At 43.7% G+C, this 16,657-nt stretch overlaps 1 protein-coding gene across 4 annotated transcripts in view; it reads right to left on the bottom strand.

Annotated features, from left to right (window-relative positions):
- Positions 1-16,657, bottom strand: part of Msra (methionine sulfoxide reductase A) — a 329,701-nt gene that overhangs the window by 66,740 nt on the left and 246,304 nt on the right. For all 4 annotated transcript variants that reach the window (XM_051195539.1, XM_051195538.1, XM_051195541.1 and 1 more), the window contains exon 5: positions 11,909-12,015. In XM_051195539.1, coding sequence (XP_051051496.1) covers positions 11,909-12,015 — 107 coding nt within the window. The remainder of the gene's footprint in view (positions 1-11,908; positions 12,016-16,657) is intronic.

Below are 16,657 nucleotides of genomic sequence, written 5' to 3'. Positions count from 1 at the left end.
CTGGCTCACCCTCTCATGGCATCCTTTGTGGATGTCACAAAGGATGTGCGTGCTTACCTTCAAATATAGATGACTGATCTCTACTGTGACACATGCCCCCCACGGCACAGCATGTTCAGGCTGCTTTTGTTTGGGGTGCTCTGTAACCTATATTCTTGGCTCTGCCTGGGAATGGTGGCCAGGGCCTGCCTCAGCCCTGCTACCAGAAAAGACAACACACTGGGGCAGGACTTTTAAGTCTGTCTTGAGAAGATGTTATTTTGAATAAGATCCCATTTTGCTCAAGGAATACCCTGACCTTCCCCCCACAAAATAGACTTAGCTGTAAATGCCTTTTAGTTACTGGACCCTGTCTAGAAATTTATGAGCTTTTTAGAAAATATGTAAACACACACACACACACACACACACACACACACACACAGATGAAAACAATCAACATATCTAATGAAAGACTAAACAAAACTTGTAATTTATCACATGAAGGGCAATTTTGGAAATTACAACCAAAAGCTATGAAAGGCCATAAGAGGCTGAACCTTGTCCAGGGTCCCCCTCCCTCTACTTAGAGCAGAGCCTACCCAACTTCTTTGTGTGACCCAGCCTAACACAGACTTTTTCCTTGTTCACTGGCTAATTTACAACAGTCATCAAGTTTAGCGTGAAGAGGCTAAGACACCCCCGTAGCAGTTCTCGCTGAGGACATCATAAGGAAAAGCAGGAATGAGCTGTTTAGCTAGGTTCTGGGTCAGAGTCCAGGGTCCTGGGACCAGGACAAGGTAATCTGCAGCTCCGAAGTCAATAGTGATTCCAACTGCCCGGGTAAATTGGGAGATGATATCGGCAGGAAGAAAATGACATACAAACAATTCCTTTGCAAGGAGCTGTCTACAGCCAAACAGCCCTGTTCTGCCCCGTCATTGCACCTCCAACAGGCTCTGGGAGTCAAACTCAGGCCCACCCTAGTTTCCAGCCATTATGGCTGTGAGAGTACAGTGGATACTTTGCATTTAAATCCAAATGCTACAATGGACTTCAGCTCAGAGCAGTTCAAGGTGAAGGAGAAGGCCAGCCCACTCTGCAGAGCTTACCCTGCTTTGTCCTTCACAGGCCTCCCACTTGAAGCAGAATCTAATGACCTTGACCTCTGCTCCATCCCATCAGTGCAATGCACACAATTTGAAGGGGGTGCCTGTGGCCCCCACATGTGACTGCACTCATGGCCCAGCACCACTGATGGCTGCTCACTGGCAGGGCAGCAGGGCATACGACCTGACACTATGGGCCTTTTCTTCCTTCTCCACTAGCAGCCAGTGGGCGGGCTTGCTCTGCCAGTTGCCATGGCAACGGGAAGATGGCTCTGTGGTACCCAGAACAGATGTCACATGGCCGCTATGCTTGTGTTGGGGGTGGGGAGCATGGTGGGGGCAACAGAGGAGGGGCTGAGCCTTTGGAGTTAAATGGTCCCACCAGAGGGAGTAAGTCACATTTGGAAGGGAATGCGGAGCAGTACCATCTATTTTCTTTCTTGTCCCCGTCCTTTAAGCTCTAAACATACATGCACAAACACAAATGGCCTTTTATCTCTGCTCCTGAGGTGCTGGAGGCTCACAGCTTTCTAGGCGGACATGAAAGCTGTTATCTCTCCAAGCCTCAAAAGAACATGGCCTCAGTGGCCCAACCACGAGCAGGCATGCTCTGCTGTCTTTTAGGGACTGGCCAGGAGGCTGCATTTGGGTGAGTCCAAGGAACCCAGAATCATGCAGAGTGGAGACCAATCAAGGGGAAATTGAAAGGCAAATACACTGGGCTCTCTAGGCAACGACAAACCCGACCCCAGGCTTCATAAGCTTGTCACTGAAATGAAAGAACCCCTATGTCCCCTTCCTCCTCCCCGTGGGGTCTCTGATCATATCATGCCAAAGGACATTTTATACAGACTAAACTGGGGCAATGTTTATAAATCTACCTGTCTGAACCCAAAGGCTCTTTGTCCCTAAAATAGAACTCTCTTACCTGAACTGCTGCATTAAAAAAAAAAAAAAAAAAAAGTTCTCTTTCCACTTCTCCTACAGAGAATTGGTACATATTGTGCATTAACATGATAAACCCATTATATATATATATATATATATGTGTGTGTGTGTGTGTGTGTGTGTGTGTGTGTAAAATGCCAGGCAACAGTCACCTGCTTTCCTCTCTGCTTCTAGCCCAATGCTTAGATTCCAACCTCAGACCAGGGGAACTTGGAGACAAGGCATAGGCGCTCACCTAATCTGATGCATGACAGTCATTGCTTGTCTGTAGGAGGATGGGGAAATGCTACACATTGTTATTTTGCACTGGGGTTTAATTCACAGGACCAGCATGCTCAGAGTGCCTGCTTTGTGCCAAGGAATGCCACAGGGAGGAGGGGGAGGCAAGCAAAGCCAAGAAGATCTCGTTTATCACCAAGAGGCAGAAAACAGCACAGAAACTCTTATAATGGGTCTGATGAAGTGAGTGTTGCAAGAAAAGCATTACGGGAGTATGGAAGAGGCAGGCTCTGAGAGAGGTGTCCTGGGGTGTGAAGAGATGAGCAGGAAGAATCTGGCATTGACAGAGCACCTGTCATGTGACAGACATGTTCCATACACAGCACACTGGGTGGATCATAGAACCTCCTAAGAGGCAGCTACTGCTATCCCATTAAAAAAAAAATATCAGGAAACCCAAGCTTAGAGCAGCTAACTGTCCAAGGTCATTCATCAAGGACATCGATAGCCATGCTGCCCTGTACACACTGACAAGAGATGTGGCCAGCACAGAACGCAAGAGCATGTCTTCGCCAAATCTTCAGATAAGCAACAAGGTTCGAAAGATGGGTTTCAAACAGTCCCTGAAGCTTTCCTAACATACCTTAAACACACAGTAACTAAAATAAAAAGTACTCTTAAACACATAGTAATTAAAATAAAAAGTATTGTTCATCTGGACGGACCCTAGTGTCTTCTCATATATCACAATGGGTGCTACTGGACTTTCCCATGCCCTTGAAAGATGAGTAGGCGTGGTTCCATTAACAATTTTCATTCATCCATTTAGATTTCGCCTTGTGTTGGTAGGATTGTTTTGTGTCTATACCATCATTAAAAGTGAAACATCTTCCCAGCCCTGCCAAGACTGCTGTGTTTTATCAACAATATGGCCTGCACCTGAAACCCTTGGGTGTTTGTGACTCGCTGAATAAAAAGCAGTGATCAAGAGTGAAAGACTGACTGCCTGATGGTGCCCAGGTCGGAGCAGCTCTAGGAAGCTTCCCCTGCAAGCCCAACGTCTAGCTTCCTTGATTCTGCAGTGAAGATCTACAACCACCAGGGGGCAGTAACACAAACCAGATCTGTTTCCTTCTGGCCTGAATGTGGATGTGCACAGTTTAATACGTAAAGCCCATTATTACTAGCTTTTCCTCCCACCCCCACCCCCTATTAATGAACAAATGCCCAAGGGTAATGGCGAGATTTCTAAATACAGTGCAAGAAAGGGCAATCTGTACTCATACACAGGGAGTCTAACATGCAGTAATAAGTGGAAATGAAAACAATCACCAAGATGCAAGTGAGCCATTAGGCTAAAGAGCTAGCCCTCTGTCTGGCTACAAACACAGAAATACAGATGCCTGGCTCACAGAAATGGGCATTTAAAAATATTTATTTCACAAGTTTCTATTTAGAATTCATAATACTATCCATAATTACAACCTCAAAGCTCCAAGAGGGGTCTAGCAGGAATTCCGGTTCTAGTGCTGAACACAGACACAGGATGATTCTCTTAGCCTCAGGTAAATGCATGAATTATTCACGACCTTCCACAGGCACTTTAAATCATAACTTCATGCTGTAAACAATAGCACAAGTTAAAAAAATATTTTAAGATGAAGAGCGTCTAAATCTCCAAACCGTAAAAACATCTACTGGCACCCACATCCACACAGGCTCTCCTGATGGTTGTGGTGGCTTTCCATAGGAACCCTTGGTGTGTTTGTAGGTTTTAAACACAGCAGCAGTGAGAACACAATTACATGGAACCTACTCATTTCCCTGGGAACAAAGAATATGAAATGGTTCCACTATTTTTGTGACAAAGGGGAGATTTCCTCTTTATTTTCAAAGTTGTTTGGAATTTGAGACCTGCAGAAAAGATGACTCAGCCACAGCTAGCAACCTCATCTCGGGTCACCCCATTACATCCTAATATTCATAAACTGATAGACAGATTACGCAGTTATTACCATACAACATGGCTGAAACACATATGGAATTCTGAGTCAAGTGACCATAGCTCTAAACTTTCCATTGGAGTAATTCTGGGACTGAGAATGCACCCCTCTGGCCTTCGGTTTCCTAGCAACAGAGGTAGGAGAACAGGTCTTGCCCTATGCCCTTGTGTGGTGTGAAGGTCATTCAGCATAATGAGAGGGAAAATGCTAAGAACCCTTGAGATTTATAAAGACTTTCCGTGTGTATCTTCTCCCCACTTCACACAAGAAGCTGAAGCTGCAGAGACTAATCCAAGGTCATGGTGGGTGAAGGCAGAGCCAGGGCCCCAGCTGGCTGCTCTCATCCAAGGCTATGATTCTTCCCATCCCTCCACGGAGCTGAGAACACACAACACAGCTGTCTCAGTCTGCTCTGGAAAAATACCTCAGACTGGAAAGCACACAGGACAACTGGGGACTTGGGTAAAGGGCAAGGTGTAGCAAGGCAGGTTGCATTCCAAGGCCCCTTCTCCTGCCTTGGAGATGGCTAGATTGTGTTTACACAACTCTGAACGCAGGAGCAAAAAGAGAAGGAGAATAGGTCACTAATCCCACTATGGGGCTCTACCCCACGACCTTATCCCAAATCACCAGCATCAACAACCATCTCACCAGGGGAGAACAAGGCTTTAGCAGAGGGGTTTCAATGGAGAGAAGACAGAAATATCCATCCCATTATAATGGACAATATGACAGACTTGTTCATCTCCCAGATCCCTTTTAATTTAAGTCAACAAAGAGTTGCAGACCATGTGTTATCAGTCAAGCATAGTTGCAGGCACTTGGGGAACAAAGATGAACGGGAGCCCCCCAAAGGCTGGCTTTGAACAGAAAATGTCAGAACAGATCCTAAGAAATTCTCTTCAGGGAAGGAAGGGTACATGTGACTTATGTGTCCTCAAGACTGTATGGGGACTAGTTGGTTATAAAAGCCTTCCCAAGGTCTTTCTTCAGACAGCTCTGCTCAAAACAACTGCAACAGGAGTCTGGCAGCTAATCAGTACATAATTAATATTTGATAAGGTAATTAATTTATTAATTTACTAGGGAAGGGAAAGAGATAAGTCATTTCAGCCTACAGATGCCTGGAAGGAGTCACATAGGATCTGCATAGAATACCTCCTGGGGTGGGGGGTGTCACCGGTCCGGCTGTACCCTGGTGGTACTGATATTATGGAATAATCATTGAGTATAATGGATTCTGTGTTGAGCTGGCATAACTAAAACCATCAGTTTCAATTTATATATATTGGGTTGCTACATGTGTGATGTAAATGCCACTGTAGGGTGTGTGTGTGTGTGTGTGTGTGTGTGTGTGTGTGTGTGTGTGTGTGTAAGGGGAAAGAAAGAAAACTGGAGATATACAAAAGTCACTTAGTTCTTATAGCAAATCTTCAAATCTTCAGAGAAATCTGTTACCCAGAGAAATTCACTCAAGCTCAGAGTGACTAAAACAGTACTAGAACATTCTTGTCAAACTTCCAAATATTATTTTACAAAGAGAGAGGAGAAAGGAAGAGAAGGGAGAGAGGGGGAGGAAGGGAGGGAGGAAGGCAAGAAGAGCAGAGATTCAGAGAGGAATATTTTTCTTTTATAAACATTTTTCCAGGTCTTAGGATTATTTTACACTGTTGTCTCTGATTTCTACTTTGCTTTAAGAGTTGTTTTGTTGTTTTTGTTTTTGGAGACAGGGTTTCTCTGTAGCTTTGGAGCCTGTCCTGGAACTCTTGTAGACCAGGCTGGTCTCAAACTCAAAGAGATCTGCCTGCCTCTGCTTCCTGAGTGCTGGGATTAAAGGCGCGTGCCACCACTGACCAGATTTTGTTTTGTTTTGTTTTGAAGGTAGAGGGAATAAACATGCACTCCTTGCAAACGCAGATAAAGAACACAAGCACTACCTGAAAGGGCATCCCCTATCAGAATCTGTGGTTCTTACTCTGGGTGCCCAGGTATCCAGATACCCTCCAACTTCATTCAAAGGCTCTGAGCTTTGGACGGGAATTACACTGTAGACATACCATGAGAGGTACTGTTACTAGAAGTTAACAATGTCTTCAGAGAAGAGAGTGGAATGATTGTACGGGGTCTGGTAGACTAAGCTAATGACTGGGTTTCTGGCATGCACTAAGGCGGCCATGGCAGAGTCCGGCACCAGGAAGGGAAAGGATCTGGATGGTATTTATGATGACCACTCTGGCTGCCTTATAAAGGCAGCTACAATAATGGAGAAATGAGAAGTTCTTTGGTCCAGGAACAGATGGTGGTACCTAAGTGATAGCAGTGAAACAGGTACACGGGAGTTGTACTTAAGGGTGGAACCCAGAGATTGTGGTTTGAATATAAAATGCTTCCCAGAGGCTCCTGCATTTGAATTCTTGGTCCTGAGCTGAGAGTGGACATTGAGGGCAAGCATAGCTCTAAACAGTGGGTTAGTGTGCCAGATCTTGAGGTTCCTTAGCCACACCCCACTTCATGTTCTCTGTTTCTTGACTGCGTAGGCAGTGTGGCTGGCCACCTCATGGGCCTAATGCCATTCCTCACTGTGATGGTCTGCATCCTCTCCAGCTGTGAGCCAAAACAAGTTACTTCTAAGTATTTGGTCACAGCAATGAGGACAGCAGCTAATGTGCCTCAGTAACCTGGCTAAGGATGGTGAGGGGCAAACACAAGGGATGAATCTGCAGTGGCTCCTGGGGAGGCTGTCAGTGGGTGGGCAGGAGAAATAAGCCAGGGACTCACTAATGAAAAAGTCTTCAGTCTAGGACTGGCTGTGTGGACAAGAATGAGGTAATAAATAAGCTAGAATTTCTACACAGGGAACTAAGAGTCCATGGGGGCTCTTTTGGTACATGAACCTAGTATCATTGGTTCAGAGAAAGTACTTATGCCACACAAGAGCAAGGTGGCAGAAACTTAGTTGGTAGCACACATAGGGAGGTTATTTGAGAAGACAACATTCTGTCTCTCCATCTGACTGTCTGTCTGTCTATCTGTCTGTCTCTGTCTCTCTCTCTCTCTCTACACACACACACACACACACACACACACACATACACACACACACACACCTCCATGCATGTCAGGGACTCACTGGGAAGATGTGGCATTAGTGAGTATCTAGCTTTAATCTAAGTGGAAAGAGAAACAAATAATCAAAGGTGAGAGTTTATTCTAAAAATTACTGGCAGTTTTGAAGCAAATGTTATATCCTATTTTGTATATTTTTTTGGGGGGGGTGCTTTTCTTTAAATTATATACTGTACTTCATATAACCAAATACATAGATAATAGATTATAAATTGTCAAATAATTGAAAATTACAATAAAATTATAGATATTTAAAGACTATAGCTAGATATTGAAGATACAGTCAGATGCACAGATGGAAGAATGAGTAGATGGGTAAGTAGATGAATGGATGGGTGTGTAGGTGAAAGGATGGATGGGTGGGTGGGTGGATGGATGGATGGATGGGTGTGTGGGTGTGTGGGTGTGTGGGTGGATGATTGGGTGTGTGGTTGGATGGATGGGTGGGTAGATGAATGGGTGTGTGTGGTGGGGTGGATAGATGGATGAGTGTGTGGATGGGTGGGTGGGTGGATGGATAGGTGGGTGGGTGGGTACATGGACGGATGGATGGGTGGGTAGGTGGATGGATGGGTGTATGAATGGATGGATGGATGGGTGGGTGAATAGATGAACAGAAAGAGAAATTAAGGAAACAGATTTTCAAACAATGTTTAGTAAATTAGAATAAGGTTTTATGTTTATTAGAGCTGAGTATATTATAAACTGCACTCAAAGGAAAACCATGATTTTTCTTCTCTCTTCTGACAAGACAACTATTCAATGAAATCGTGTTTTCCACTCATGAGTCTTGAAGAGTTATGAATGAGTTAGATCATACGATTGGCCAGACTATCTTCACATCTATTATATCTTATATTTCAAGACCCACAATCTATCAGAGGTTAAAATACTTAATTCTTTTTTGTTTGTTTTGTTTTTCAAGATAGGGTTTCTCTATGTAGCCCTGGCTGTCCATAAACTCTGTAGACTAGACTGGCCTTGAACTCACAGACATCCATCTTCCTTGGCCTCCTGAATGCTGAGATTAAAAGCATGTATCAACACTACCCAGCAAAATACTTAATTCTTAAATGGAGAGGAGTCACATTTTGAGTATAAAGGAATCCCACACTCTTACCATTCCCAGAGTGACGAAAAGATGTTGGTTTAGAAGAGACTCACTTGGGAGACTGGTCGACAGTGTATGGTAATCCACAAATAATACCATCTTTGATTAATTGCTCTAAATATTTGCTTACAAATAACCCTACCACAAAACTCTTTAAGGAAAGAAGTTTAAACATAAAGAACAATACTACAAAGATCATACTCAAAAGATGAGGGCACTGACCACATTTTCATGAATGTCCTCATCTCACCAAGACATGAAGTAGCTAGCAAGTTCCATTAGTAGAACTCAGTCCTGTCAAGGTAATTAAACCCAGCGTGGAGTCTGGGTTTTGCTCCTGCAGGTTTGATCCTCCTTCTTGGACCTGCCTGCCTATATCCACTACCATTAGATTAGAAGTGAGAAAAATTTGTCTTCAGATTGCTGTGTGGGCCTAGAATTGACAGCCCAGCCAACTTTGCAGAAAACCACAATTTGGAGGGGGAAAAAAAATCACTTTTGGTTTCTGGTTCCTCAGCACTTCTACACATCTAATTAGCTCAACAATTGGTCCCTGTGATAAAATCAGCTAATTTTATGTTCAAATGGCTGTTTTGTGGTAAGCAGTGCTGTAACTCCAACACCAATATAAAGAAGTTGCTGAAGAAGCAGGTTCCTGCAGGTCACTGGGGGACAAACTATCAGAGACTATCAAATTAGTAACCTAAGTCAACATTATAGTTAGTATGCAAGGGTCCCTGAAGACTCAGAGAAGTTCAATGGCCAGGACGGAAAGCCTATAAAAGGGACCTCTGAAGGGGGAAAGATGACACATGGAGTATCTACTCTCAACGTTGGCCTAAATGTTTGGGGCTTAACTAGCCTCATGAAGAACTGAAGCCTCTAAAAGTAAATGTCTTTGTTGTTTCCAAAATTTGTCCTAGGTCACCCTTGACATAAAGAACAGGGAATGTCACCCAGAGCTACTCTCTGGCCAGCTGGGAAGACACAAATCTGAGAACCCACCTTGATGATATAGGGCCCGTTGAAAGCCAGAAAACTTTTAAGGTAAATGTAAAGAAAAATACTTATTCTTTATTGAGTGAAAGCTAATTGTATCACCTTTCATAGGCAAATTGTTGACTTCTTTGGGGTGAGTTATATATATTATCAGTTATACAAAGAGAATGGGCAGAAATTCACACAAGCTCCCAAAGTAGAAATAAGGTCTCAGAACTACACCAACACATGCAATTTTCAATAAAGATATAGAGAGATATAAATAACATATAGGTAGGTAGAAAGATAATAGATGATAGCAAAATGGCAGGTAGATGATATAGCTATAGATATGCATACAGGTCATTAGTGGATGGATAACCAAAGATTTGTAAAAGAAAAAAAAAAAAGAAAAAAACTTCATTTATATAAAAATAAACTTAGAAGAGTGATAGGTATTCAGCAAATATCCTTTTATGTGGCTGTAATCCAACTATGACTAACTCTGCTATTATAAGGCTGTTTGTGTATTATGTATCACTCTGCTCACTTCTATAGCTAAAGTTGTCTCCCATGTGACTATATGATCACAGCAGGAGGTCCTATTGGGGGAAATCACCTCAAGATTTTCTGCCTCTACTCCATCACAACTTCAGAGAGACCTTTGGTGGGATCAACCTTGAGCCTTTAGAGTTAGCAGTCTTTTCTGGCTAGGGAACAGAGCTGGTTGGAGAGGGACACTGTGGATGGGAGCTTCTGATATTACTTACATGGTGGGATGATTAGCTAAATTGTCAATTTGATACAACATGGAAGAGAGTCTCAATGAAGGAGTCAATGCGATAGCCTGAGGGCATGCCTGTGTGTGTGTGTGTGTGTGTGTGTGTGTGTGTGTGTGTGTGAGAGAGAGAGAGAGAGAGAGAGAGAGAGAGAGAGAGAGACTTAATTAAATGCATTATATGAGAAGATCCAGTCCACCGTGGGTGGCATCATTCCCTGGGCAAGAGAGGCAGGGGTGGGGGGCAGTCTTGAAGAAAGAACACAGCTAGCTGAGCACAAGCAGGCAGGCAGCATGTAGGCATTTATTTTCTTTCTATTGTTTGATGTAAGATGGCTGACTGACTCAAGTTACTGCCTTGATTTCCCTGATCCTGTTTCTTGGTACCAACCATCCCAGAAAGTCCTCACACACAAGCCCATTACCTTGAGCTCTGTCACCTGTGGGACAGACATCATAGCAGTCACCTAGGCACAGGTATGTAGTTAGCCTCATTGCCAACTACATTGATGGGACACTTTGGTTCCTGAAAATGGAGATCTTTTGATGTTGTAGTCTCCATAGAGGAATAGAAGAAATGTCACAAAATTCAGTGCAGACTCACAGAGGGAATAATGTATGGATAGCAGCCATGTGCCCCAGACTGCCTGCCATACAAGCAAGGTGATATCACAGCCTTAATTGATGGGAGGAGGTGACCCTCTCAGCATCTCCCCCAGGCTATCTCCTATCACAGTGGAATTGACCAGGCCATACACCCCAATAACAGACATGCCTCACCCCAGCCCTTCTCATAACCCCATCTACCACCATGGTGGCTGACTCATACTATTTACAGCACCAGGGTAGCTACAGCTCTATTGTTAAATCAGAAAATATCTTAATTAAAATTTGAGTATTATCACAGAACTCTAAACATTAAAGCAACTCAAGTTGTTTTTTAAGAAAACCAAATCTCCACTGGAGATTTTTCTAAAAGATTAGAGAAGTTAACAGTGAGAACAATTATTTCATGATGTAATGTATATATTTCTGATAAATGCTTTTATTATAATTAAGTTTACTGTTGCTGGAATTGGAGAGTGTATGTTATGGGTTGATCTGTCTTCCAGAAAGGATCTATTGGAGCCTTAAGCTCTTAGAACATGACCTTATTTGGAGTTGGGTCTTCACAGAAGTCGTCAAGTTAAATGAGGTTACTAGGGTTAGCCTGAATTGAACAGGATCAGTGTCCTTATAAATGCAGGACTGAACACAGAAACACACAGAGAGGGAAGATCATGTGACATTTACAGGGAAAAGTCTGGGCTAGTCCTTCCCTCAGGCCCCAGAAAGAAACCCCCTGTGTCAATGCCTTGATTCCCAATTCCAGCTCCAGAACAGAGACATGCGACATCTGTTCAACAGACCCTGTCAGAGGGACAGCATCACATAGTCACTGGGATGAGCTGATTTTAAAGACAAATATACACAGGCCCACTCTTAGACTCTTACTACACGCATTTCTTTTGTACAGTGGCTCTGCTTGGAGGCTAGCAGAAATGGCCAGAATGTATGCCTTGGAGTATGGTCACAGATGAGCAGAGTCAAACACCCCTTTAACACTGAGCAGGACCAGGTCACTCTGGCCTGAGCAGGCCAAAGCTAGGGAGCCTACCTTCTGGTATTCCTCCTTGGATTTCAAGGCTGTTTCCATCTGTGCTTTGGAGGTGGGATAGATCGCCGATCGGTACTGGGTGCCATAGTCATTGCCTTGGCGCATGCCTGAGGGCCAGAACAGAGGAGATTAGGGGGCTTCTGGAATAATACTGCTGGCACCAATAGGCAAATGCTAAAAGATGTAGATTTTTTTCCCATGAGATTGCTGTGACCAGTTTTACTAAGTGTTTAATTTTATCTTTATGTGAGTTTCTGGGAATGAAACTGGTGGTTTGAATAGGTATGGCCTCCAGAGACTCGTGTGCTTGAATGCTTGGCCCATAGGGAGTGGCAATACTGGGAGGTGTGTCACTGTAGAAGAGGTGAGTTTGGAATTTTATAAGCTCAAGCCACAACCAATGTGAGACACAGGCTCTTCTGCTGCCTGGGGATCAAGATGTAGAACTTTTCCAGCACTAAGTCTGCCTGCATGCTGCCATGCTTCCCAGCATGATAATAATGGACTAAACCTCTGAAACTGTAAGCCATCCCCAATTTAATAATTTCTTTTATAAGAGTTGCCATGGTCATGGTATCTCTTCACCACAATAGAAACCCTAACAGAAATATATGTTTTAATTATAATGAAGGAAGCTGGAGTGTTGCCTTGGTGGTTAAGTGAGTGCATTGCTTTTACAGAGGACCTGACTTCAGTTCCCACCCCCTATGTAGGGTGGATTGCAACCTGTAACTTCGGCTCCAGGGGGCTGCTATGCCCCTATGGACATCCAAACTCAACAGGTACATATCCTGTTCCCCACATGCATATAATTTTAAAAATAATAAATCTTTAATCAGAACAAATATCTCTGAACTTATGTAAATTTATCAAAGTCCTGGATCATAATAGATACTCCATAAGCAATCATTTTACAAGCAAATGCTTATAGAACAATTTCTTCGTTTATTACTGTGGTGTATACTGTGTTGGGCGGGATGCTCTGGGAGACTCAGTTCTCCATCATTGCAACAAATAAATACCTGTGAGAAATCCAGTTGTAAGGAGGAAAGGATGGTTTTGGCTCCAGTTTCAGAATTTTCAGTGCATGGCTGCAGGGTACCATGGCCTATGCTGAGGCAGCACATCATCACCAGCTCATGGTGGTATGGGCTGTTCACCTCACAAATAAGAGGAAGAGGAGGGGCAGAGGTCCTAATATTCCCTTTAAGAGTTTGCCCCCAAGGGCCTAACCTTCTTCCTCCAGGCCCTGGCTCCTAAAGGTTCCACTGCCTCCCAACAGTGCCGTGAACTGGGGAGTGAGTCTCCAACACACAGACATGGTGTGGGCAGGACACACAGCAGGGAAGGAATAGCCAGCCCCTCCAGTGTTTTAAGGATACGCATGCCTTTGCATAAGTAATATTTACATGTATTCTCACTCTAATGTTTTATAACCAGTACAGTTAAGACCAAGGGCTGGGGACACAGGTAAACTGAGGATTATTTGTTTACATATTTGCAAGTAAAAGAGATGTCTATAATAAATTTCCCCCCCAACATCCTGTTAAAGATGAACTCTAGAACCGGGGAGATGGCTCAGTGGGTGAGAATGCTTGCTGTCCAAGTGTGAGGACCTGAGTCAAAATTCCCAGCATCCCCCCCACACACACACTGAAGTCTTATGTAGCCGTTCATGCCTTTACCTCAGTGGTGGTGGTGGCAAGGGAGACAAGAGGATCCTGGGGCTTGCTGGCTACCAGCCTAGATGCAGGTTCAGCGAGGGACTCTGGCTCAAGGGAACAAGATGGAGAGAGCTAGACCAGGGCACCTGATGTCCTCTAGCCTCCACACACACGGGCACAAATGTGCATTGAAAGAAGTGTGCACCAGCACACATATGTGCACATGTGCAGCACTCACACGTTCATATACACACCTGCTGTGATAGCAAGTTCTAACTGTCAACCTGACATAATCTAGGATTACCTGGGAAAAGAGTCTCAATGAGGAACTGTCTAGACTGATTGGCCAGTGGACATGCGTGTGAGGAATGTTTTTATTGGGTTAATTGAGTGGGAAGAGCTACCCTGAATATGGGTGGCATCACTTCATGGGCTACCCCCTCCCAAGACTGAATGATAAGAAGAGTCAGGTGAGCTGGCAGGCAGGCATGCATTCCCTCTGCTCTTGACTGTGGGTGGGAATGACTGCTTCAAGTTCCTGCTGCCTTGACATCCCCACAATGATGGGCTGTGGCCTTTCAGAATTGCATGCTAAAATACATGCCTTTCCTTAGATTGTTTATCTCAAGGTGTTTTATCATAGCAAAGAAAGGGAAACTAACACACCCACACCTTCAGCACAGACACAGACACACACACACACACACACACACACGAATTTGAATTTAGTAAAGTAACTCAGGTTAAAACTTTACAAAACTGCATCAGATTTTGAGAAAAATTTCAAATCGCTGAGTTACTCACATCTGGTTTTACCTACTTGTCTTTGTTCTAGACTTCTCTGCTTCTCCCTTCCCTGACTGTCTCCACAGCAGCAATGCTCTGATTGAAGTCCTTCAATCATCCTAACCATTCTGCCGCCATTTGCTTTTCCCCTTGTCCTTCTCACTGCTAAACTCAGCTGCCCCTTCCCTGCCCTGAGCCCTCCAAAATGGCAGCTCCCTTATAAAACATGTTGACCATCTCTTCTCTGTGTATTTATTATTCCTCAAAAGTGCTTTCAAAATGTAAGTCAAAACTGCCTTCAAAGAATCCATTGAGTTAGTGTATAAATGTCTTCAATTCCTGAATATTAAGTCTCAGCACCCCAGGAGGTAATATTGAAATGTGCATCTTGGTTAAGCATCAGCCTTCCATTAGCTCTTGCCTACCAGGAGCTAATAAGCTGCCAGCTAGGGAGAGTGTTAACTAGGTCATGGGGGGGGGCACAAAGCTCGCTTGGGCTCTTTTCAAGATGGAGGGAAAGTGAAGAAATCAATTAATATCCTTAAAGTAAAATCTAAGTGTTTTTAATGACAGTCAGACAACTGAGCTGCTGAGATGCAGTAGGTATTCTCTATACAGAGATGCTTCAGCTTCTGCACTGCTCACATCCTGAGCCAGATGATCCGCAGTTCTTGGGCTGCCCAATGCATTCTAGGACACATAAGAGCACCCTCAGGCTCTATCCACTGATGCCCACCCAGTTGTGACATGCAAAATTATCTCTACACATTGCTACTTGTCCCCTAGGTGGCAAAACTGCCTCTAGTTGAGATCTGTTCCTTTATATTAATGGGCCATGGCCTCCAATATCATTATGTACAGTCTTCATGTTCAAGGCAGCTGAGCAAAGCAATGGGAAGAAGTGGGAGCCACAGGAGGGAAGAAACCAACAACTGCAGAGGAATCATGGGAGTCTTCCATGTCTATATTTGTGTCTGTATCCACTAACTCCCATGGTCACTAGCGTGGCTTTGTTTTAATGCTTTGTTATTTCATTTACAATTCCACATACATACATTTCTTAGAATTCAAGAGAATGGAGGTTTGCATAAGTGAATATAAGATATTCCTTAATTTGTTTTTGTCAAACTGCTTTTTTAATCGAAAGTATTTTTCCATATACTGCATTCTGATCTTGTTTTTCCCCTTTCTCATTTCATCCCACGTCCTCTCCCTACCTCCCCACACACCCAACTACATGCCTTCTATCTCTCTCTCTTTAGAAAACAAACCAGCAAATAAAAAAATAGGATAATAAAAACAAATAAACAGCACAAGAAATACACACACAGACACACACACACAGACAAATACAGGTATGCCCCCCCACACAGAAACAAGCCCCATAAAGATACAAAATTAGAAACCATAATATACAAGCAAAAGACCAGTAATATAAAAAAAATTGCTCAAACAAAGTAATATGAAAAAAAAATCTACAAAAACACCATTGAGTTCAATTTCTGTCAGCATCTACTGCTGGGCCCAGGGCCTGACCTTAAGTGTGGTTTGTATATCCATGAGACTCCATTGTAGGAAACAATGTTTCCTCTGCAAATGGTTGTCAGGTGGAGGTAACTTCCTGGTTATGAGTGAGAGCTCATGTCTACTCTCTCCTCTTAGCACTGGAACCCTATCTGGCTTGACTCTACATGCGTGTCATTCCTGTTGTGTCTGGAGGACACAGTTTCCTTGGTATCATCCATTCCCTCTGACCCTCACACTCGTTCTGCCTCTTCTTCCAAATAGATGGGAGGGGTTTGATGAAGACATCCCGTTTAGGACGGAGTATCCCAAGGCAGCGTTTTAAGTGGCATTTAAGTTCTAAACCAACAGACTTGGAGTAAGTAAAAATTGAATTTAGTGTGAATACAGTTTTGATATAAGGCTCTAAATATATGAAGAAAACCACCAAATGTCTTTTTTGCTCCTTGTTTACAACTCTGGGCATGAGAAAAGAGAAGCATTAAAGAGGCACCCGGTCTTTGCTGGCGACCAGTATGGCTACCACACTGCCCAAGAATCTCTGTGCACTGTCCTGCCTCTTGGTGTCCACGGGAACAGCATCCGTGTTACCAGGGATGAAAACAAAGCTGGTGAAGCAAGACAGAAATGTGCTTTTTAAAAGCTGAATAGGTGAAGCTTTCCTGCAGTTGGGAATCGGTGGCTCCATGGTCACCGGGGACTCAGATTTCTTTTCACTCAATTGTTTTTAGCACACGGCCTCACCGTCAAGGACAAACATCATCTGGTCCTGAAA

This window comes from Phodopus roborovskii, unplaced genomic scaffold, assembly GCF_943737965.1.
Source record: "Phodopus roborovskii unplaced genomic scaffold, PHOROB, whole genome shotgun sequence".
Classification (NCBI taxonomy): Eukaryota; Metazoa; Chordata; class Mammalia; order Rodentia; family Cricetidae; genus Phodopus; species Phodopus roborovskii.
The sequence above is the reverse complement of the archived record's forward strand: the minus strand, read 5'-3'. Positions and strand labels throughout refer to the sequence as shown.